The sequence below is a fragment of the Fukomys damarensis genome, unplaced genomic scaffold (assembly GCF_012274545.1).
Source record: "Fukomys damarensis isolate Sample0158 unplaced genomic scaffold, DMR_v1.0_HiC HiC_scaffold_14, whole genome shotgun sequence".
In the NCBI taxonomy this organism is placed as follows: Eukaryota; Metazoa; Chordata; class Mammalia; order Rodentia; family Bathyergidae; genus Fukomys; species Fukomys damarensis.
Genome location: NW_022900926.1, coordinates 45165329 through 45188512, shown reverse-complemented (window position 1 = coordinate 45188512; position 23184 = coordinate 45165329). Strand labels below are relative to the sequence as shown.

At 34.9% G+C, this 23184-nt stretch overlaps 1 protein-coding gene across 2 annotated transcripts in view; it reads left to right on the top strand.

Annotated features, from left to right (window-relative positions):
• Positions 1 to 23184, top strand: part of Tfap2d (transcription factor AP-2 delta) — a 52100-nt gene that overhangs the window by 12899 nt on the left and 16017 nt on the right. For both annotated transcript variants that reach the window (XM_010631105.2, XM_033763189.1), the window contains 3 exons: positions 1396 to 1561; positions 1717 to 1835; positions 17277 to 17418. In XM_010631105.2, coding sequence (XP_010629407.1) covers positions 1396 to 1561; positions 1717 to 1835; positions 17277 to 17418 — 427 coding nt within the window. The remainder of the gene's footprint in view (positions 1 to 1395; positions 1562 to 1716; positions 1836 to 17276; positions 17419 to 23184) is intronic.

The following is a 23184-nucleotide window of genomic DNA, read 5'->3' as shown; positions in this document are numbered from 1 at the left end:
CACTTCATCTGTACTGGGTTAAATAAATAAATAAATAAGAAAGAGCTTTTGGGAAGCAAGTCCTAGTCCAGTGCTTCTCCAACTTTAATGATCATATGTACTATCTGAGGTTCTTACTAAAATATTTTGACTCAGAAAGTCTGGGGTTGGGTCTGAGATTCCATATTTCTAACAATCTCCTTCCAAGAATGCCAGTGTTGCCTGAAGAGGATCACACTTTTAATAAAAAAAAGATTGTGGACCACATATTCTTGCCCATTTTTCTTCATTCACCTTCTTTTTCCCTTTTCCCTCATAGAGATCAACCCTTTTCTGAAGACAAGTCCTAAGGTTGCCATAAGTAAAGCCAAGTTTAAATTTGAAAAACTCTTCACCTAGTTGTGTCCATACATGCAGAGGGAGACTGCAGGCCTAAATCATAAAGACAACAGCCTGGCAAGGTGGACATTGGCTCAGGATTTTTGCAGCTAGTGAGGAGTTGGGGAGCATGAAACTTTCCTCAGCCCTTTGGATTCTCAAGTTCACTTTAGTCTGTGGGAGCTGCTTGAGATTAAGGAAAGAACTGCATTGTTTCTAAACTAACGTGAAGCTGAAGGAACTTGGACTTTGGAGACAGAAAGTTCCTTTTCCAAGGACTTCAGTGTAGTAAAATTGCTTTGATGATTTTGCTATGAATTCTTTGCTTTGCATGCTAATAATAATGATGACAGTAGTCACAATAATATTATTGGCAATTAATAGTTAATAAGTGTTACTATTGTTGTGTTCTAGATATTATGTTGTGTGCCTGTATGTGCGGACTCTGGAGATTGGCATATAGTACAAGGATTTGACCTGTCATCACCTGCATGGGCTGGAAATTTCTGGCAATGTGGAGATGACTGTTAGTATAGGAGGACAGAGTGACTGTGGTGTCTCGTTGATAGATAGATGAGGGAAAGGAGATGGTAATTCTCAAACATTTTGGAAAAGATAATTCATCTGTAGAGTTTTTATCTATTGGGTGTTATATATATAATCACAAAGAGTCATGTATAAATCACAGCTACATTTTGTGGGCTTAGCTACTGGAGTTTTTAACTAGTTGAAGTCTGTCTGGATGTGATTATGTCAGAATATACACTGATAAGCCAGCCTATATTTCCTGAGGTGTCAATTTTCTCTGAAATTACAATTGTATTCTCAGAACAGTTTGTTATGTGATTCTGGAAAACCAAAACCATCATTAGCATTTGGAAGGACATCTTCAGAGCAGCACTCTGAGCTGCTGTGGGGTGAAAAGTATAATGGTTGTCATGAATTCCTCAATATGAAGCCATCCCTGATAGTAACTTTTCCTCTTGCACTTGCCTTCTCTCACTTTTACTAACATGTTGTGTTCATTTTCCTCCCCAGGTGGCACTTGCGTGGTCAACCCCACAGACCTGTTTTGCTCTGTTCCTGGCCGTTTGTCTCTCCTCAGTTCTACTTCCAAATACAAGGTGACCATTGCTGAGGTAAAGAGGCGCCTGTCACCCCCTGAGTGCCTCAATGCTTCACTCCTGGGAGGCATCTTGAGAAGGTAAGACAAGCTGTTTTGTGGTCCTGTGTGTCTAACTGTACTGACAACACACCCTCCACCCTACATGTTTATGTCTTCCTTCCTACGTGGTGAAGTCATCTCACAATTTGCTTCAGAATGTGAACTTTCAAAACCTAGTTTTTGTTTCCGGACAGAGCAAAATCAAAGAATGGGGGTCGCTGCCTGAGAGAAAAACTGGACAGGCTTGGCCTAAACTTGCCAGCAGGAAGACGGAAAGCAGCCAATGTCACCCTCCTTACTTCCTTGGTCGAAGGTATGACCTTTCAGCTCAGCAAAGTCATGATGGCTATTGGTAATGGACACTGAGGCTTGTTAGATAATAATGTTTTACTTCTGTTTATGCTGTTAAGCAAGACAGGTAACAATTTCAGGTAAATTTTCTACTTAATCTTGGCAATAATGATTAACCAGTTCAATACAAAATGGGGATATTGCATAGAATATCAATTAATTACTAATTTGGCAGTAATTGGGAAGAAGATAATGGAAGATACAGCTTCTTTTGCAAGTATTCCCTACATAACAGCAACAAATATGTGGCCATACATTGTCATTTTTATTAATATTTCAGAGCTTAGACAAATCTGCCTTAACTCATTGCAATTCAGTGGAACATGATCCATGGAATAAATAATTCTTCGTGAAAAGTTCACAGAAGTCTAGCCCAGATCCTGAGCCTGAAAGCATATGGTATTAGTCCTTGTAGACATCTTCTAAGATGGGTGGAAGTTCCGTGGCTTTGTGGGGGAATGAACTGAGTCAGAGAAAGGTTAAACTTAAACAATATAATAGAAAGAGAGGTGCAATATATTCCCAGGAGTTATATTCTCCAATTTATATTTTCTGCTTTCTTCTGTTAGGTCTAAGCTTGGCACACCCTCTTGCAATCTTCTTTAAGGAGAAGTATTATTGGATACTTATTTTTTTTAACATTGTAGGGGAATTTTTAAATGTCAAAGAAAAGCTCTTCTATAATCCAGAATATTATTGTTTCAAACATGAATGACCGAGGCCTTTTCTTGACAAATCTCACCTGAGCACACCTGTGACACATTTCTTGAATCAGCTACTTATCTATTTTATGACACTACAGGGAATGGTAAGTGCGTGAAACAAAAAGCAAACATCTTGTCCTTTTTCCATACTGTGAGTACATAGCATTTAACATATAACATTAAGAAATAGTGTACTTTTCACATTAGTCTCTGCAAAATTGCTTTGGTGATTTTGCTATTAACTGTTGTCTTTGCTGTGCCTTTGGTTGTTAATAATGGAAACAATGACCAGAACAATAATATTAGTGTCAGCAAACATTTAGTAAGTGTTATAGCTTGAACATCCTTGGCCCAAAAATTCAAAATTTGAAACTGTTTGAACTCCAGCCTAACACTCAAGAAATTCGGGGATTTGAATTGCCTGAGATTTTAGATTTTCAGATTAAGGATGCTGAACTAGTATAGTCTATAAAATATTTCAAAATATGAAAAAATGTAATATGTAAAGCACTTGGATCTCAAACATTATAGGTAAACAATATTCAACCTGTATGATGTTCTATAGTGCTTGAGTTTTTTGCTTCTTTGCTGATGCTGAGGGCTGGCTTATATGATAGGGATTTGGTGAGGTGTTTCTTTTGTACCAGGGTGGGTCACCCTCGGGACCTTATTCTTGTAAGGCAGGCAGTGTGGCATCATTGGACTAAATCCTTAGCCCAAGAGAGATCTGAGTTATCATCCACCCCTATGGTATGATATAGTGAAGGTGCCAGTGAAAGGGAAACAAAAACTAGAGTAAAAATTAAAAAAGACTAAGTGGTTGATTCTGGATAGATTCCTGCACTTTTTAAATAAAAATGTTAAAATTACAATTGTTTATAAAAGAGGAGGTTCAAGAGTCTTGTGACAGTAAGTAGGACTTGAGTGCTTCTCCAACATAATGTGCAGAGTTCAATGAGAAGGTGTATTAGAAAGTGCTTGGACCCCACACCCAAACCAAATGAAATTTAATCTGTAGTCATGGCCCAGGCATCTCAATAATTTCTAAACTCCACAGGTGATGCTGATGTTTAATGATGTTTCAGTGTCACTGATGGTCCTTAGGATCCTTTCTGCTACCCTGGTTTGATTGATTATGAATTCCCATGAAACTTATAACTGATCTGAAAATTAAAGACCCCAGGAAAAACCCTTCTCCTTACTTCCTGCAAAAGTACTGCCCAGTACAATTCTTACTATTTTTCATGGTAGTCAAGTGCACTAGGGTATCCGTGTGGGAATCATTGATTCGTACCAACACAAAGAACATAGGTCAAATATAGAAAATAAGAAAATGAGTATGATGATCTCTGGAGCCTTTCAGCATACTTCTCCTATCATAAAAGGGACTCAGGTTCTCATCTAGCTTCTGCTCACAGATAACCATTAGTCTTGGCTCATGAAACAAGATTTTATTCTTCCCAGGTATATTGTATCTTGAGTGATTTTGAAGTCCCCCAAATCATGATGTAGAGAAATATTTTACATTTGAATTCCAAGCACTTGGATAAAATTTCTGAAAAGAGATTTAGAGACAAAGGGACATTTTCCAACCCTCAAATTCCCACATATCACCCACAAACAAACTCACATAAACAGTAATTTACAAGTAACATCAGAGGTGGGTATAGTCACACACACTTGTAACCTCAGCTTCTAGGGAAGTCAAGACAGAAGTATCACAAACTGAGGCCAGCCTGGACAACTTAGCAAAATTCTGTCTCAAAGTAAAATAAAAAGGCTAGGGATTAGTTTAGTGCTCCCTGAGTTCAATCCTCCCCAAAGTTACAGTAATATATACAATGTTCTCTGATATATTCTGAATTTTTGTGTGGTTTTTAAACATCCATTGTAAATTCACTAAATATATTTCACAGCTCACTGTGAAGTCAGGATTTATGACACATGGTTTTAAAAACAAGTTATATTAGCAAACAAAACATAGTATTTGACAAATAAGCGTATTTTGGATAAACTGATATAGGCTTCATTATAATTGCGGACTAACAGGGAAAGCAAGGACTCTGACGTATCTTCCTTCCTACACTTCAGTTGGGTTGAGGTGAGAGCCCATTTTCAGCCAGTGATGCTGCACTCTGCACTAGGCTTGTGATCTTTGATGTCCATTTACAGGGTAGTAATAACTCTGCTCTCATCTCTCAACCTCCTATAACACAAAAATAGATTCATCTCTTCTGCCTTTATAGGACATTAAGCCTTTTCAGACCAATATGAATCTGAAGTTTGTTTAGTTTATGTTGTTTTCTGCTATATAAACTTTATCATATTTATCATTTGGTAAATAGATCCTTGAACCGAATGTACCTACAGGTAATATTTTTTATCCCCAACCAAATACTTTTGCAAATGCCAATAGCATGTTAGATTTTTTTCCTAGAAATCCCGAAACTAGATTTCTGGTCAACTAAAATGGTCTATTAGCTTTTTCATAAACCTATAGCCTTGTGAAAAACTATAGTACTAACTTTAAAAATATCTGTATTGACATCTCTCATTTATCTCCTGAATTTCTTTCATTAACTCATCCACATATTTTAAGTATTAATTGCAGGTGATTTATATTCTCTGAAATATCTCTTAAAACTGTTGCTTGAAACTCTTATGGAGTAACTAAGCCACAATAAAGCTATTAGTTTCTAAAAAATCCTGATGGTTCAATATATTAATACAGTTTAATTATCCTTCCACATTTTGGTACAGTGCATGAGCAGAAGAAAGCAAGTATACAGTTGACTTTATTTCTCACAGAAAATAAAAATAAATCTTATAAAAGTCAAACATCAGTGACTTTACTGTCTCCAGGCTCTCAATCTAATCAATGAAAAGTAAGGTGCTTTATAATAGGGATTCAAATTAGAAAATGAACATTTTTTTCAAAAGTAGCCCAGTCACTTACCGATCCCAGGTTTCATCATGAACTTCTGTACTTATGTTTCCATGCTTGCCTTAGATTTTCAATTATTTTGTTATTAATTATTTTTTTAAAAATCACATTGTTTTTGAGCAGAGTCACTATTTTTAGGCATTATTTTAGGAATTTATAGGACGGGGCTACTTAATGCAAATACATAATATGGCTTAATAATTCATGACATCTCTGTCACTAAGATCATGGTACATATTACCTAATGAAACGATGAACTAGAGACTGATAAACCATTTTTCCCTTACAAAATTGTTTTTAAACTTAGCATTTTAAGCAGATATTTTAAGTGAGAATTTTCTGTATCCATGTAATATGGGCATATTTAACCTGGAATAAAAGGGAAAGTTTTGAATCCAGAATCCTATAAATATAATACTAGATTTTATTCCCTTTTTACTCATATATCTTCTTCATCTAAGGAGGTTTAAATATATAACTATGAGAAGAAGTTCTTAGATCTTACCTTATTATAAACGTGTTATCCTGATTTATCTTTATTAGTCACAGCCGTGACTACTTTGTCTATAGCTACAATAGCAGCAAGATATCCATTTCTGGGACACAGTACGTGGTGGCCTATCGTTGCCTACTCCAGTGCACTGATTTTCCAGAGGAGACCTTAAGATAATTCCAGACTCCTCAGGGGTACAAAGAGTTTATCTCTAGACAGCATTCAAATAACTTGGCCAATATTATTATCCCAGTCCTAACCCTCTTGCTATATATTTATTTATGAATTTCCAACTGCTGTAACTTTCCTGCCCTAGATTTTCCTCCAGAATATTTGCCAAGGAAGGGGTTGTTCAAACAAACACAAGGAGTCAGTGATCTGGTAGTCACTGCTACCCCTCAGTCTCACCTCACCTATAGTTCTCCATGGTGGCCAACACTGCAGAGTGTTGCTTAAACATTCTGTTTGTCAGGGTGGGTTGTTTTGGTGGAACTGTTTTGCTGCTTTTGCAAAATCTCAGGTAACATTCTCAAGCAACACTAAGGGCTCTGGAAAATGCCACTTATTTAAGTCCTTTAAAATAATTGGTGTATGCAGTTTGTTGTGACAGGACGACAAATTCCATGTGTGCTCTATTTGCACATTTTTGAAGTAGTGTGGGACAATGGAAGTATAAATATACATTGATAAAAAAGCACCATTTCCAAATATTTCATATGATCCCATTCAGTCTTCTCTAGTTTAAGTATTTTATTGCTGTTGCTCTCAGCTTCAGCTGTATCTATATGGCTTTTACGACCCTGCCCTACACTTCCAACCTCATATGAACCACTCATATTACTTTGAAAATCTACCTTCATTGGTCTAGTAATCCCTCCACCACCACCCAAGAATAATATTACTTTTAAAATGGTGTTAGGGTTGAGTTAGCTCAGTGGCACTGTGCCTGCTTCAAAAGTGCAAGATCCTGAGTTTGATCCCCAGTACTGGAAAAAAAAATGGTGTCAGATTCTGGACAAGTTACTTAACCTTACTGAGCTTCGCTTTTTCTTATAAATGAAGATCGCAATAATCAGGATAACAGTAGTTGTCTTAGCAGTTAATCCTCCTATTTTCTGTAGCTTAACACAATAGAAGCTTATTTCTCCCTTATCCTACTCTGAAAAAGGCATTCTCATTAGGGATCCTCCTTTCTGTTACAGTCTCAGACAGGGCCCAAGTACCAGAATTCTCCATCCATATCTGTGTCCTTCTCTAGATCCCCCAAGTCCTAGTCATTCCACTCACAGAGAAAGGCATGAGTCTGAAAGTATTTTCATGAGCTTACCAACTGGAGCTGGAAGTGACCCCCTTACTGCTATTCACGTTCTGGGAAAACTCATTACTCGTCTTTATCTACCTAAATTGGGAGGCTTGGTGTATGTGAGAAAATGTGATCTCTGGCTGGGCAAAGTCTTCCTAGCAAAACTCCAGTATATAAAGAAAGGACAAATATTTGTTAGTCTGATACGCAAATCTACTACAACACCTTCTCTGTATGTCTTCTGTGGGATTAATTATATTCACAATAATTAAATAATGGACACCATAGAGGCACCTAATAAAGATTACTGAAATTTAGAAATGGGAAGAAAGGAGCTAAAGGTGTAGGGAAGGTGGGATGGGTAGGGGAAGGGTAATAAGGGAAAAGAAAAAAAATGTGAGATAATGAAAAGATGGAAATAAAGTGTTTGTAGATGGGGAGGGGAGGAGAGGGTGAAGAGAGAGCAGGAGTAGGGGGAAAAATGAGAATCAAGACTTGTCATGTAGAGGTACAAGATCCCAACAATGAATGTAACTGTATTGTATCCCTAAAATGTACCAATAAACTCAATTAAAGCTGAAAAAAAAAAGATAAATACCAGGCATTGTAGCTCAGTGGTAGAGTGCTTGCTTAGCATGTGCAAGCTCCTAGGTTCAATCTTTAGCACTACAGAGAGAGAGGGGGAGAGAGAGGAAGAGTGGGGGTGGAGGGAGAGGGAGAGAGAGAAGGAGAGGGAGAGAGACTTCTACAGTCAAATAAGCTTGTTAGACCTCATTTCTGCTGCTTGCAAAGAAAAAGACAGCCTCTCTGAGCCTCAGTGTCCTTATCTACAAAGCAATGTTGATAGTATTTCCAACCTCATAATTAATTTGTGAAAAATTGAATGAGAAAGCTTGGAAAGCACTTGCTATGGTGCCCAGCATAGTGATTAATAGGTTTTACTATTATCTAATCACAATAGAAAACTACAATTCAGAGACATTAACTGTTATACAACCGGGTTCCACAAGAATAAGAACCTACATCTTTTGATTTGTAACCCTACAGTATACGCTGTACTCAAAGTTTGTGTGTGTGTGTGTTGCATTGCTCAGTTACATCAGAATCGAAAGTGAATCTAAAGGATAGAAAGAACATATCAAGCCTTGAGCTTGTTTTCACCTTGAATTAGATCTCTTCCACTCCCAGGAATCCTAGGCACATTGCTCCACTTTCTTGCATGTTTGAATGAGGTTTTCAAATCCTGATTTACTTCACCCCCAAAGTTTAAGAGTGATGTGAAATGCTAGCAACTTTCAGATCTTTTCTATAATAATTATCTATAGTGTTCCTTATACTTTATATATGAGTATATATAGTATTATTTTTTATTACTGTACTCTGATTTCAGCAAACTACCAAAATATAACAGAAAGAAATCCTATTATTGATGGTATATCCCCTCTGTGTCTAATTCGACACTTATATTAAGAGATTTCTAGTAAGCAAGGAAAAAATAACCAATTTGGCAATGAATGCTTGCTTAGAGGTGAGATATTAAGCAAATATTATTGAAGTTACCAGTCCATGGCCTTTTACTTTAGGAAGAAGTATTGGCCAGTGCATGAGACTTCCATGCATAAAACGCTGAAAACTCTTTCTCACATATGAGTGATAATCTGTTTTTCTTCCCTGGCCCCGTCCGGATATTTCACGTCTGCATTAGTCCCACCATTGGGATATATGTTTTCTTTAAAAGTTGAGTGAAAAGCATAGTGTATTGACCTTTGTTGTAGTAGCTCTATTTGGTACTTACTTTAGTCAGTCAACCAGATGAGAGATAGTAGACTAGAGGATCTTTCCTTTTGCATGCAGACACTGGCATCGACAATGTCTCTTGGGACATAGTTGTGCATGTCAGACCTGCCAGTGGAATTGGGCTCAATAAATTTAATTGTGCAGAATCTGTGACAGTCACACATTTTAAGGATTCCTTTTTTAAAAATTTGTCTTTTTACAGTCCATAAGTATTTTCTGTTTCTATAAATTTCTTATTCTGGGCACACAAATTATATCAATATAATCACACAGATTATATCAATGAGATATTGCTTTGGAAATTGGCAAACAGCTAATAATGATACACTGTTACCTAACAGCTGAGAATTTATGTTTTCAAGATTCAACAATTGGTCTCAGTTGATCTGTGTGTTATGCACCATTCTGGGCAAACAGACGGTATCTTAGAAGAGAGTATTTTCTGAAATTATTTGCTTACTTCCTACTATCATTGCCTTGATCTGCACTTTAGAATTTCATTCAGTTTTAGGGAAGAATTTGTTTGCGTTCAGAGGCAGGGAAAGCATTATGCGACACAATTGCCCTTGGAACTACGTGTCTGGTGTGTCCTTCGATGTGTCCTTAGGCTTGGTTCCTACTCTTGTTGATCTCAGCTCAGAGAGGGAGATGTGTGCCTTCCTATCTGCCTGCTTTCACTGCTAAAGCATACAAACAGGGACACTTGCTAAAAAGCATTCATCTGAACATGTCTTTCCTATTGACTTATTTTTCTTTTCCTCTGATTCCCCCATTCAAAGTTTTGCTTTGTTTTGTTTTGTTTTGTTACCGGCATCCAACTCAGGCCCTTGAGCTTGCGTGGCAGTGGAACCACTGAGCCAAATCCCCACCTCCCATTCAAACTTTATGGCTCAACTAATGTGCTTTTCAATCACTCAGTTTCTGCCTTTTCCTATTACTTATGTTTGTTGAAATTCATAGCCAAGTGAATCAAATTGTGACTGTAATTACCTCTATTAATATCTACCTTCTATTGTATAACAGCTGAAATCCTTGAGTTTATCATTTAATTTGTAAAAATATTTGAGTTGAAATTCAAATATTTTTAAGAACATGGAAGACAACAATTTCACTGTTATTATAAATTTAAGTAGATAATACATTAAAATAGTATAAAAATTAAAAGTTATGTGAGGTATACAGGTAAATACTTTTTCACTTTATCCCCCAGTCATTCAACTCCTCCTCCACAAGAAAATAAACATTATTGGTTCCTGTTTCCTACCAAGGAAATAAGTTTGCATGAACATTATTTTTCATTTTAAAGAGAAGTTGTAGCATTCTATTCTGTGCCATTGCACTTCTTTATTTTTTATACTTAATGGTCATTCTTTTTCTAGGGATTACAAATCATTCACTGTTTTAAGCACTCATAAAGTTACATTAAGTAACTATGTCATTATTTAATGACTCTTCTACTCAATGGCTGAAGTGTCTCCATCCTTTGGCTATGGTAAACCATGATGAGTAACCTCATACTTTCATCTTTATGTGACATACAAGTACATCTCTCCGTTCAACAAGCACTTAGGAATGATCTTTAGGGTCTAAAGATTTTTGCATGTGTAATTTTGGTAAATTATTCACAGATAATAGTTCTAAATTTATAATCTTATCAGCAATGGGAGTTAGATGAATCGATGTGTTCATATTTTCATATAAGTTGTTCCGAAGATTGTGGAGTATTATTAAACTGATCAACATATTTCCATATATTTTAGCCTCAATAAGGTGTTATCATTTTTGTTTTATTCTTACTGATTTCATAAGTTAAAACAAAAAAAATCCTTTGTCATGAAGGAAGTTAAACATGTTCTTAGACATTTGTGAGCTTTTTTGTCTATGAATTAACTCTGTTTATATGGTAATTTTTGGTATTTTTCTCACTGATTTGTAAATGCTCATTATATGTTGGGAAAATCATGTTTATCTACAAGGTGCAGATCTTCTCACTCCTGGATTAATTTTTTGTTTGCGGTCGTGGGTTTTTTATTTTTTGCTCACATTTTTATCATGCAGAATTTTATGCTGGTATACTTATATGTCTCGTTTACTACATTCCAGAGCTTTTAGTATCTGTTGTAATAAAACTACTTTAAAGTCTGGGGATTTAGCTCAGTGGTTCTGCCATCTGCCTCACAAGCATAAGGTCCTGAGTTCTATCCCAGGTACCCCCCCAAAAAATACTACTTTAAAAGACCTTTTTGTTTCAAGATTATAGGAACTATCCTATGTTGTCATTTGATTACTTTGTGGTTTTTTTAATGTTTAAATCTGTGATCCATCTGGAATTTGTTTTGCTTTTGGATGTATAGTATAGATCAACTTTGTTTTTCTTTTCCAGATGACCACTCATTTGTCCCAACACCTTCTATTGATAACCAACCATTTCCCTACTAAGTTGAAAAGCATGCTTCATCTTAGACTAAATCCTCTTACACAGTAGTCTTTACAGTTTTTCAATGACATTTTTTCTTAATCATGTAATCTCTACTCCTACTATCACATTTATATTTTTTCTAGAATTTATAGTACATCAACTAAATATGCAGAACTATTCATGCAACAATCAGCTGGACAAAGGCTCTCCGGTTTATTATTGACCTGACATTGGCCACTTTTCCTTTGTATAAGTCACAGAATATATATGGGGAGAAGGTGTGACCTATCATATGCACTGCTTTCTTTTCACCTTAGGGTTGTTATTTCCACTATGGTTTGAGAGAAATACTTCAGGGATGGAGGTTAATTTTCTAGACTGGAGCCCAGGCTTTTACGTATTAATACACTTTCAGGTTATAGGAGTTGCAAAGGCTAACAAACCTTGTCTTCAAGCATAGTTTATTGAGTTAAATGATCCCACTGATACAGTGATATCTTCTTGTTTTCGTAAGTCTTTCAATACATATTTTTCCAGCACGTCTCTTTTACCTTAGTTTTACACTATATTCCTTAGAGCGTGTGCATTTGCAACAAATGCAAAATGTTACTGGATATATATTGCAAATCAAGTGCTGTGCTAATTGCAAGATAATGAGTGGGGCAATACAAAACTATTGCCTTGAAATAATCCAATAAATTATTGGTGTTTAAACAAAATGTTTGTTAATTTAGGTAAGTAACTAGATATTAAGACACCTATGTATGTCTTAAATCATATGAGATACAGTAACAGAGTGTGAAGTTCTTTCATGGTAGTCTAGAAAACGTATAAGGGACATAATAACCTTGTCCTGTAGTTTTAGAATTTACTCTAATTCTACATGTTTGACATTTTAAGACTATTCAACATCATTTGTAGTGTGTTTTTTTTTTTAAATAGCACTGGGGAAATGAACCCAGGGATTGCTGAGCTGTATTTTCAGCCCTTTTTAAAAAAAAATTTATTTTGAGACAGGGTCTCAATAATTGCCCCATCTAGTTTCAAATCGTGATCCTCCTTCTTGAGACTCCTTCATAACTGGGATTACAGGGCCAGGGATTTAGCTCAGTGAGGCCGCATTGCAAGCACAAGGTCCTGAGTTTGATCCCCGGTATGTAATGATAATAATAATAATAATAATAATAATAACATAATTGGGATTACAGGTGAGCACCACTATGCCTGACATTAATATAATGTCTTGTCCAGGTTTTAAATTATACTCAAATTTTATTTCCATTAGGTACTTCTTGAAATAATCCCATAGGTTTGAATGTCGTCTTTCCCTATGCATGAAAATAAAACTGAAATCACAGACACAACTAAAATTTTAAACACGAATCATTGCTTTTATTTAATGGTGTTGGATGTTGCACTAAGTTAACACCCATGGATCTTACTTCTAAAATATGTAATTCTTGAAATGACATGAAGTAAAGTGGGTGTATATGTGAAAGTTGATTTCTTTGCTTTTTTTTTTAAAGGGTAGGCTGTCCAAGCAGCAAAATACTTTGAAATAAAAGAAAGCCTAAGTCCATTCTGAAAAAAAAGAACTAGGTCATCGTGCCTCATCTCTCATAGGAATGAGGTGACAGCAGCCACTCTGGGAAATAGAAAAAAAATCCTTCCTTGAATGCCCTTTCCACCACAGATTACTGCACCTGTCATCACGCATAGGGTCACATGGTCCCACCCCCAAAATGGAGATAAACCTATAGGTCTTAACTTTAGAAAATTAGTCAAATCTCTTAAATGCACATTCATATACTTTTCTGATCCTAAAATTTGTGTTTTCCTTAAAACTGTACTTTAAGTAATCTGCTGTTAAGGTTTGAAATTTAGCTTTTCATTGTTTCTGTTATATGCTCTTTTTTTCTCATTGAATTTATTGGTACTTTTTAGATATACAGTACAGTTACCTTCATCATTGGGATCTTGTACCCTTTACATGACAGGTCTTGGTTCTCATTTTTTCCCCTTACCCCTACCCTCCCTTCACCCCTTCCTCCCTTCCCTATTTACAAATACCTTATTTCCATTTTTTCATTTTCTCATTTTTTTCTTTTCCCATATTTCCTTTCCCCTACCCTTCCCATTTCCCCTACACCTTTAGCCCTTTTCTTCCTATTTCACATTGTCAATTTCATTGTTTCTGAATATCATGTGCATTTTAATTCATGGATCTATTCATTCTTTGTTGGGTCCTCACACAAAAAGCTTTTTTGGCATGATACACACATTTTAACTACATATCATAGTGTCTTCACTTGCCAATTCTTTTGATGTCGCATTGCTATACATCCTGTAACAATGTTACATCGCAAGCAGTAGAAAGCAGTAAACAGAACTAAGCGAAGGAAGGATCTGGTTGTCAGTGTAAATGTAAATAGCAGCTGTTCCAGTCAAACTGTTTTAAAACTGCCACATAGTGAGAGCTTTGCATAAAATGGGACAGATCCTCAGGAATCAGGTTTTTGCACAAAATTCAAGAGGCACACTGCCATCCTCCTGTTTTCAATGTTTATATATGTAATAGTCTCTGTTAAAATGTTATCTAAATCTATTTACACGTGAACAATGCAGTGTACAGCTATGTATAAAGATGACACTAGTGATGATGTTACTGTGTCAGTTTCAAGCTATTTTTGAGTCCTAAGGTTCACATGAGTCATTTCCTGGGTCAAGCTTTGACATTTTTTACCTCCATCTATAAAATGTTTCTAATGGACTCTCTATAACATTTTCCTAGCCCAAGTGAGCATCCTACATGGCATTGCAACGTCCTTTTTGTTGTTGTTGTTTTGTTTTGGTATCAGGAATCGAACTCAGGACCTTGAGCTTGTGAGGCAGGCACTGAGCTAAATCCCCTGACCTGCAAAACCTTTTAAAACAAATCTTTGTACCATATATTTCCTGCAAAATATGCATACCTTTTCTTTCCTAGTTTGTTAGGCTGCCAAACTGCTGGCAATAAATACTTTAAAATATTGCTTGGATGTCACAACTTTACCCAAAACTGTTATCTTCCATTAAACTAGCAATATTCATACTAATTAATATAAAAACCCTTTTGTTTAGTTGTGTCATCTCATCTCTGTTAAAAATAAAGGATAAGCAAAACAGTTACTACAGGAATGTAGACATTTCATCCAAAGACATGATGTTGCTCATTTGAAATGTGTTTGGAAGCACTTTATGGCTAGCTCACACAATACTATCTACATTAATTGATTATTTTGTTCCACTATTTCGTATTCAGTTAGACTCTTGCAAAGGGCTGGAACAGATCCCTCACTCTATGAAAACGAAAGGGTTATAGCATGAATGAGAGGATTAAAAAATAATGGCAACATTACTGTCTGTTGGTAACAAAAATTTAACATACAGTACTTGCATAATGCAAGAGCCTAATTTTGATTGGATAGTTAAAATTTTCACACACTAAAAATTCAAAGCAAAATTTTAACTGATGTCTGCATATATGTTACAGCACTCTATCTCATTGCCTAGATGTTCGTTCCTGTCAGGTAGACAGCTCTTATTTAGTCATTAGGCATAAAGCACTCAAACAGGGCTGAGGGGGTGTATCTGATAGAACATGTGTCTAGCATACACGAAGCCTGGGTTACATCCCCAGAATGGAAAAAAATAAATGTGAAACTCTATCATTAGAGTTCTTTGTCTTGTTTTTTCTTTTCTCTAATATATATCTAATATATATCAGGAAAAATATTTGAAGTTAAAGATTTTAGAGGAAAAAGACTATAAACAAATATTGAATCCAGTTGTTGATACTAATGATGAAATTTTTCAGAAGATGCATACTGAGATTTACAATTTCCTCTGAAATGCATAAAAAGTAATATAGTTTGGTGATGGATAGACAGAAATGGGGAATATATGATAAAGCAAGATTAGAATAATATTAAGGATGAACATGTGAGTATTCACTACTGTAAAATCCTTTCGATACTACTATATGTTAGGAATTTTTCATAGAAATGTTTGGAAAAAAATCTTTAGGAATTAATTTATGCATTTTTCCTCTTAGAATTTTTTGTTGTAGAAAAGCAAAGGTAATTTAAGAGATAAATTACTCTCAGAATTGTGTTTTCTAAGCTTTATAATATCCTAAAATCTTCCAGTTTTCTATAGTCATTAAGATTCTTTATAAATATGACTGTTCTAGTCTGAAACACATTCTTTTTCTAGAAGAAAATAACTCTACTAAAAATATTTATTGCCATCAACTAGCCTGTTTATATACTTATCTCACACACCTATAAAAGTTTTCTTCTCTTCAATATAATTAATTACTTTTACTCATTCCTGGTATAATTAATTGGGTACTCTGTTATTCTACATGCATAAAAAGAGATCAAATTCTGTCATTTCTTATAATGCTATTTAGCCAATCATCAAACAAACTCCTTATGATTTTTTTCTGATTACTTTTTATTTACTTTTTATTACTTCTTGTTTCTTCATGGCAAATGTAATTAGCTCTGTGGCTATTGGATCACCTACATATATTTACCACGTACTCTTTGAACTTCTGAAAAATATTTTAATATGCATTTCATACTTGCATTACCACATTCCATGTACAATGCTATGTAAATGAACATGCCCAGATTATGGTGCTATCCACATTGCTATTATTATTGCAGTGTTGTCCTCTCCTTAGAGATGCAGCGATTTGGGGGGCCCCATTGTCATCACTGTTACTCGCACCAACACTGTGCCTGGAACAGAGCTGATGCTTACTATATATCCAGTGAAAGTTTTTTCCCTTTTCTTTGTTGCAGTGCTGGAGATCAAGCTTAGGGATGCTCTACCATTGAGCTACATTGCCAGCTCTTTCTATGTTTTTTAAAAAGTTTTGAGATAAAGTCTCACTAATTTGTCCAGGCTGTGAACCTCCTACCTCAGCCTCCTGAGATACTGGGATCACAGGCATGTACCACCATACCCACAAGTAGTTTGAATAAGCTTTTAAAATACTTACATTTTTTTTAGATTTATTTCCTTCATGAAGTCTTATTTTCTTGATAAGGCATTTTTTACCTCATTTCTTTACAATTTATTTGATTTTTAAGAATTTTAAGAATAAAATGTTATTATTTTGTGAAATAAAATATTATTTAATATGTTATTGCATTGCACATAGCACTACAATGCACTGAAGCCTTCAGGAAGCCTGATAATCCTAATTTCATATTCACATAATATATTTTATCACGGTAGTATCATGGAAGTGAATTCATTTAAGTTGCTTTCCAAAGTGTTCCAATTACATTATAAAGTTATTTGGACTCTTTGCTAAGCATTTTGATCAGTATCTTTGAAAAGTGAACAGAACACCTCAGATATAAGGGGCTCAGTAGGTTGTAGGCTGAGCAGCAATGAAATGATACGTCCACAGAGCTTTTGCTTTTGAGAATCAATGTGTACTACTTTGGAATTCGCCCTGGTATAGAGACCAGAGCATCATAAGAAGAGTGAAATAGAATACCTACCTCTGTTTCTCCACTTTTCCTCTCCCTTCCTCACTGAACAGTCTTTTTCTTGTATTCTTTAGGATATATGGGAAAAATGATCCCTCTGTCCACAGCCAGGAATGACCCTAGAGGAAAAGGTTGTATATTATTATTATTATGTTGACATTGGAAAGGTATTGACTTGTGCTTTCTGCCCACAGGGGAGGCTTTGCACTTGGCTCGGGACTTTGGCTACACGTGTGAAACAGAGTTTCCAGCCAAAGCAGTAGGAGAACACCTTGCCAGACAACACATGGAACAGAAGGAACAGACAGCAAGGAAAAAGATGATCCTAGCAACCAAGTAAGCACCAAAGCATCCAAAAGACTCAGTGGACCTTCATTCCCACTTGCTCCATTTTCTGAATGAGGGGGGGAAACAGTGTAGAAAGCACAGTTCTCTAAAAGAATAGGATTGGGATCTCACACTCCAACAGTTAAATATACTAAACCAATTGTCTACTTGTCCTTATTCAAGGCTAGATTTAGAATATGCCTATGATTAGTGACGAGGCTATTGATGAAGCTGATGAAGTTCTTAGAGAACCTCTCCAGAATATGAAGAAATACCAAGTAGGAAGAAAATGTTTAGGAAATCTAAGTTCCACGCAGATGTGTTTGTGGTGCTATGTAATTTAGACTAAGATCTAAAGCTCGCTGAACCTTCTTGTAGAACAAAGGTCTCAGAACACCACAAATCCCTGGGGAATATTAAAAATAAAAAAAGATGAGAGCTCAGAGGTATAAGTACCATGAGGAGACCTCTGGGGCCCAGGATCACTATCACAGTCCTCATTTTCTCTTATGAATAATTAGGCAAGCCATCCTTGCATGGCCTTACCATGGTAGTATTCTTTAAAACAATTATGCAAAAATTTCTAAAAATTATACACAGGTAAAATACAAATAAAAATAAAAAGGCAAATAATGTAGGCAAATGTGTCTGTACAATAGAAAAAGAGAAGATTACATAAGATGACTTTTAAGTCCTGCAGACTTGAAAATCCTTTAAAACTTATGGAAAACTGTCATTCATTATGTGAAAACCCAACATAACCTTAATATCTCTGTAAGTCACATTTAAAACTTTTAGAGGAAATTCCTTCAAGTGATAATTTATTCTTGCTATCGTTCTTTACTGAATTAAGGTATTGCTACATATAGGCCACTAATAATCTTAAACAATTTTCTAACTCTATTATATTCAGGTTTTAAAAGTGATAGTTCCAGGTGGTTATATTATCAATGTAAATTATTTAGGAAACTCATTAAGAGAAACCATATAAAAGAATTTAAAACATTATTCCATAGAAATTGACACAAAAATAACTATCTGCCAACTTTATAACATGCTGGCAGAAATTTAGATTGACTAAAACTTAATAAAGTCAAAACTAAATGGTCCTTCTTTATCAGTTTCTAAGGTCATATAGATCTGTCTTGAGATTTAATGGTTTGTGCAGGACATCTACCATCTAATAGGCTTGTCTGAAAGTCTTGAGTCTCTCACTTGGGATTTGTGCACTGTTTGTGCCTTCTAGGTTTGAGTTTTGGATTCTATTTGTGTATTGCTTTTCTAAAAGTATTAGAAAATTATCTCATTTTGTCCTAAAATTAAGAAAAAAAGGTGGAGGCAAAAAGAGAAGAGAAAAGAAAAATGAGATGAAGAGGAAAAGAATGAAGAGGAAAGAGAATGAAGACCAACAGACAGAAAGAAAATTATGTCAGTTACAAAATTTAAAAATTTTCAGTAAACATGCTGTGCGAGCACCTGAAAACTTACTAACAGAAAGTCCTAAATCTGTACCTTGGGAATCCTTCCGTCTTCTGGGGGGGGGGGTCTTTGATTTTCTGCTTTGCACTCTTTTCTTCTTTCAAATAGTTTCTTGACCCAAAAGATCTTCATCCATCATGTTTCAGTTTCTCCAGATAGAATTAAAAATACTTATGGGGACTTAAAAGTGCTTGTAGTTGGTTAGTTTGAATCACTAATGTAATCTCAGGAGAAAGATAAAGACATCAAGGGAATTATTCAGTGCTAGGAGTTAGATGGTATCTTCAATTGATTGAAGCAAAACAGCATTGCAGCTGGCAGCATCATGCAGAGTTCTCAACAGACATACCCATGGGATACCTCTGGATGCTACTGTTATCCCAAAGCACAAATTACCTAAGGGAAAACACTTATGTATTTTCTATCTTGAAATTATTTGGTTGTGGTTTCATCATGTCTATCATAAGACTTAAACTTATGACCCAAAGAAACTCTCTTGTGTAAACTGTTCACCTCTAACAACTTGAGACAGAAGTTCTCATTTTCCTATGAGTTCCCATCTCTCTGTGGAAGTGTTTGAGAGTCTGCCTGCATTCAAATTGATAATGAGTTATTGTTTTCAAAAAATAAAAATAATGCTACCAGATCTGCCCATTATTCTAAGTCATCTGTTTGAGTAATGGATTTAACCAGGTAGTAGTAGTGTTTTTCCTTTACCTGGAAACCAACCCTAGCCCTTTTTATTTATTTGTTTGCATTTTGACACAAAGTCCCACTAAGTCACTAAGTTACCAACATTGGACTCAAATATTCCATCTTCTGCCTCGGCCTCTCAGAGTGACAAGATTATAGGTGTGTGTGTGTGCGTGTGTGTGTGTGTGTGTGTGTGTGTGTGTGTATGTGTCCATGCTTGGCTACAATGTATATTATTTTGAGTGATAATTTGAATTTTTATTTCATAAAATACTGAGAGTGCATGTAATTGTTTTTTATCCCTTTTTACACAGCTAGACATTCACACACTGTTCTTCCATTCTAACTTATTTTATGGATTAATAAGTAAGCATAATCATTTACAAATTAAGATAGTCTTCGTAATTCCCATCTCTGTATTTTTATATGGATCTCATTTTTCTATTAGCTACTATATAAGTACAATTAAAGATCCAGAAATTATGCAGTCATGGTCAATATATACAATACAAGAGGTAATCAATATAAGTAAGTAAATTGAGAGCTATGTGGGATAACTTGCCATTTTTTTCAAAGTATAAACAGACCCAATGTGTTTTGAGTAGTTTCTACTTTTCCACTTATAGTAAAGCATTGGATATTTTCATCAATTAAAATGCCCCAAATTGGCACTAAGTGGCCTACATAGATAATTATTATATACTACATCTTCATAAGACTTTTTTCCATAAGACTTCAACTTTATCAAAATATATATGAAATCTAAAATTGACTTCGTGAGACACCTAGTTACTGATTGTCGTTGTCAGGCTGGCCTCCATGTTTCTTTTCCACTAAATCCAGCTAAATTTGAATAGAATATAAAGGGCCATTGATTAAGTGCATTGGTCATCTACTTCTATATTTCTAGTATTTTATTTTATTTTTTAATTGAGTTTATTGGTACATTTTAGGTATACAGTACAGTTACATTCATTATTGGGATCTTGTACCTTTACATGACAGGTCTTGGTTCTCATTTTTTCCCCTTGTCCCTGCCCTCCCTTCACCCCCTCCTTCCCTCCCCATTTACAAACACTTTATTTCCATTTTTTCATTTTCTCATATTTTTTCTTTTCCCTTATTCCCTTTCCCCTACCCTTCCCATTTTCCCTACACCTTTAGCCCTTTTCTTCCTATTTCACATTGTTAATTATCTCATTAGGATGTATTTCTAGTATTTTATAATTAACCAAGTGTTTTAGAGTAATTTAGATAATTAGATGGAAAGATAGAGACAACTTTTGAATTCTTAGAATGTACCATGTATCGGACAAAATATTTATTTGGTTAATAGAAAACACATGTAAACTTTTTAATTGAATTTAAGACTAACTATGGTTCACATCTTATGTAAACTAAAGTAAATCAGAACAGTTAACCATTTTCAGTTGAGTATTATAATAATAGTTGTCGGTAGAAGAAGCACAGAACTTCACATCTAGAAATCAGCTAAAAAATCATACATTTAAGGACATAATGTAAGTGGTAAAATTAGAAGGTATGATTCATCAAACATTTTCTTGTGTTATATAACTCATAAATATGTCATTTTGTTGTGAGACATGAGAACAGTTCCTATTATGACTTTATAAATAAAATTTAAATAAGAATGAAGTTACTTATAAAAATAATAATTCTCTAACCGTCATATTATGATAATAGTGGTAACTGCCTATGGGGAATCTACAGGCTTGTCACCTGTATTTACGTCTGAGAGCTATTCTATGTCAGTGAATTAAACAGCAGAATGACCATTAAAGGTTGAGAATTCTAATACTCCTCCTGTTAGAGATGCACGTGTGGTGTAGTTGAATTATTTAGCATGGGTTAAATTTTTCCACACTTTGTCTTTTCCTTATTTCTTCATCTACTTCCTTATAGCCTGCTGTACTGTTTATATAAGAACAAAATTCACTTGTCGATTTATAAATTAGTTTATTTAATAGTCTAATTCTGATGTTATACCACAAGAACTAAAGCAGTGTTTCCATCTGTATTTTTTTTTGAAGTTTATTTTAATCTGCAAGAAAATTAAGACTGATCTATCTTTGTGAGAATGGATGATAGCAATAAGCTACTACTCAGAAATTCATATCGCTAGCCATAAAAATGAGCAATTATATATTTTTCAGGAAACAAAGATAACAATGTATCTAGTTCTTAAATAACATAAAACACAGCAGATGATGATGCCCCACAAAATGGCATCAAATACTTGAGAAAAGTCACACTCAGCTACTAAAACGTAGCAATTCACCTGGAAGTTAGCCAGCTGAGAAGAGAAATGAGGACTTCAGAGCAAATATTCTTACTGAAAGTGAACATACACATTTGTTAAAATCATACATGTAGATGCTGTGTCTCAGAGAATCAACCAAAACACTACAGGGAGATATGAGGCATTCTGTTTTATTTAAGCATGTAAGGACTTGTTTACTTTCATCTGTGTTCTGTAAAAACAAATAAGGCAAGTTCTGTGAAATGACATAATATTTGAGCACTGGCAGTAAATCAGAGGCTCATTCTCCTTAGAAAAAGACCATAAATTGTCTTTGGCAGAATCAAATAAATTTTAGAGATCTAATATTTCCTCTGATTTGAATTCCATCATAAATTATTCATTCTTCAATGTATTTTGTCACTTTTTAATAGTTATTTGTGAAAGGCACAAATGCTTTACAACAGAATTGTGGCTGGCCAATATTCACTGTAGATAATTTGACCCTTTGGTACTTGTTGACAATCGTAATCAAGGCTACATCATTATATTTTGTGATGGCCCTCCATACAGACAAAATACCTACTAATTACTATGTTGCCTGTTGCATCTGGAGTGGCTTTACTATGAATCATGGATGCTTTTGAGCAGTTTCTTGATAGTTCTTGACTTCACTTTTCTGCTGCTAACTTTAATTTAGTGTTTTCTTCTTTTTTTAAAAAAAGTCTTACTATATATTCTTTTTCTGTAAAATTATGTCATTGCACTATGTATCACAAAGACTTTACTGTCATCCAACACACATGACAATGCTGTTAACTCAACTGAAACCAATAATCAGAAAACATAACCACTTGAAACAAGAAAAGCCATAATAAATGTACTTGTGAGTCTTTTCTGCAAGAAATCAGCTTACATGGGACAAAATATTAATTTTTGTGAGGCTAGTGACTAAACCTTGGGTATGAAATTATCTACTTCAAATGACTTTTTTAATCAGTACATGTTTGTGATACATAATACATTTATCATGGGAGTTGGTACATATATGTGATTACATCTAAATCCTTTTTACATTCCTTCCCCACCTCTCCCCTCTCCCTCTACCCTAGATCAACTCACCAGTTGCATAAGTTCTACCTCTCTGTGTTTACGTCCAATATTAAAATACAAAATTAGACCATGGGAATCTGAATCATAATTCCAAAGTAAAACTTCCCAAAATCTCCTTTAATTGTAACTTGGAATGAAGTTAGCCTATAGCATTAGTGAAGCTTGTTTACAGATGTGTTGGCCTAAAAAAATTGCATTGTAATAATTTAAAGAGAAATTTCTATAATCCT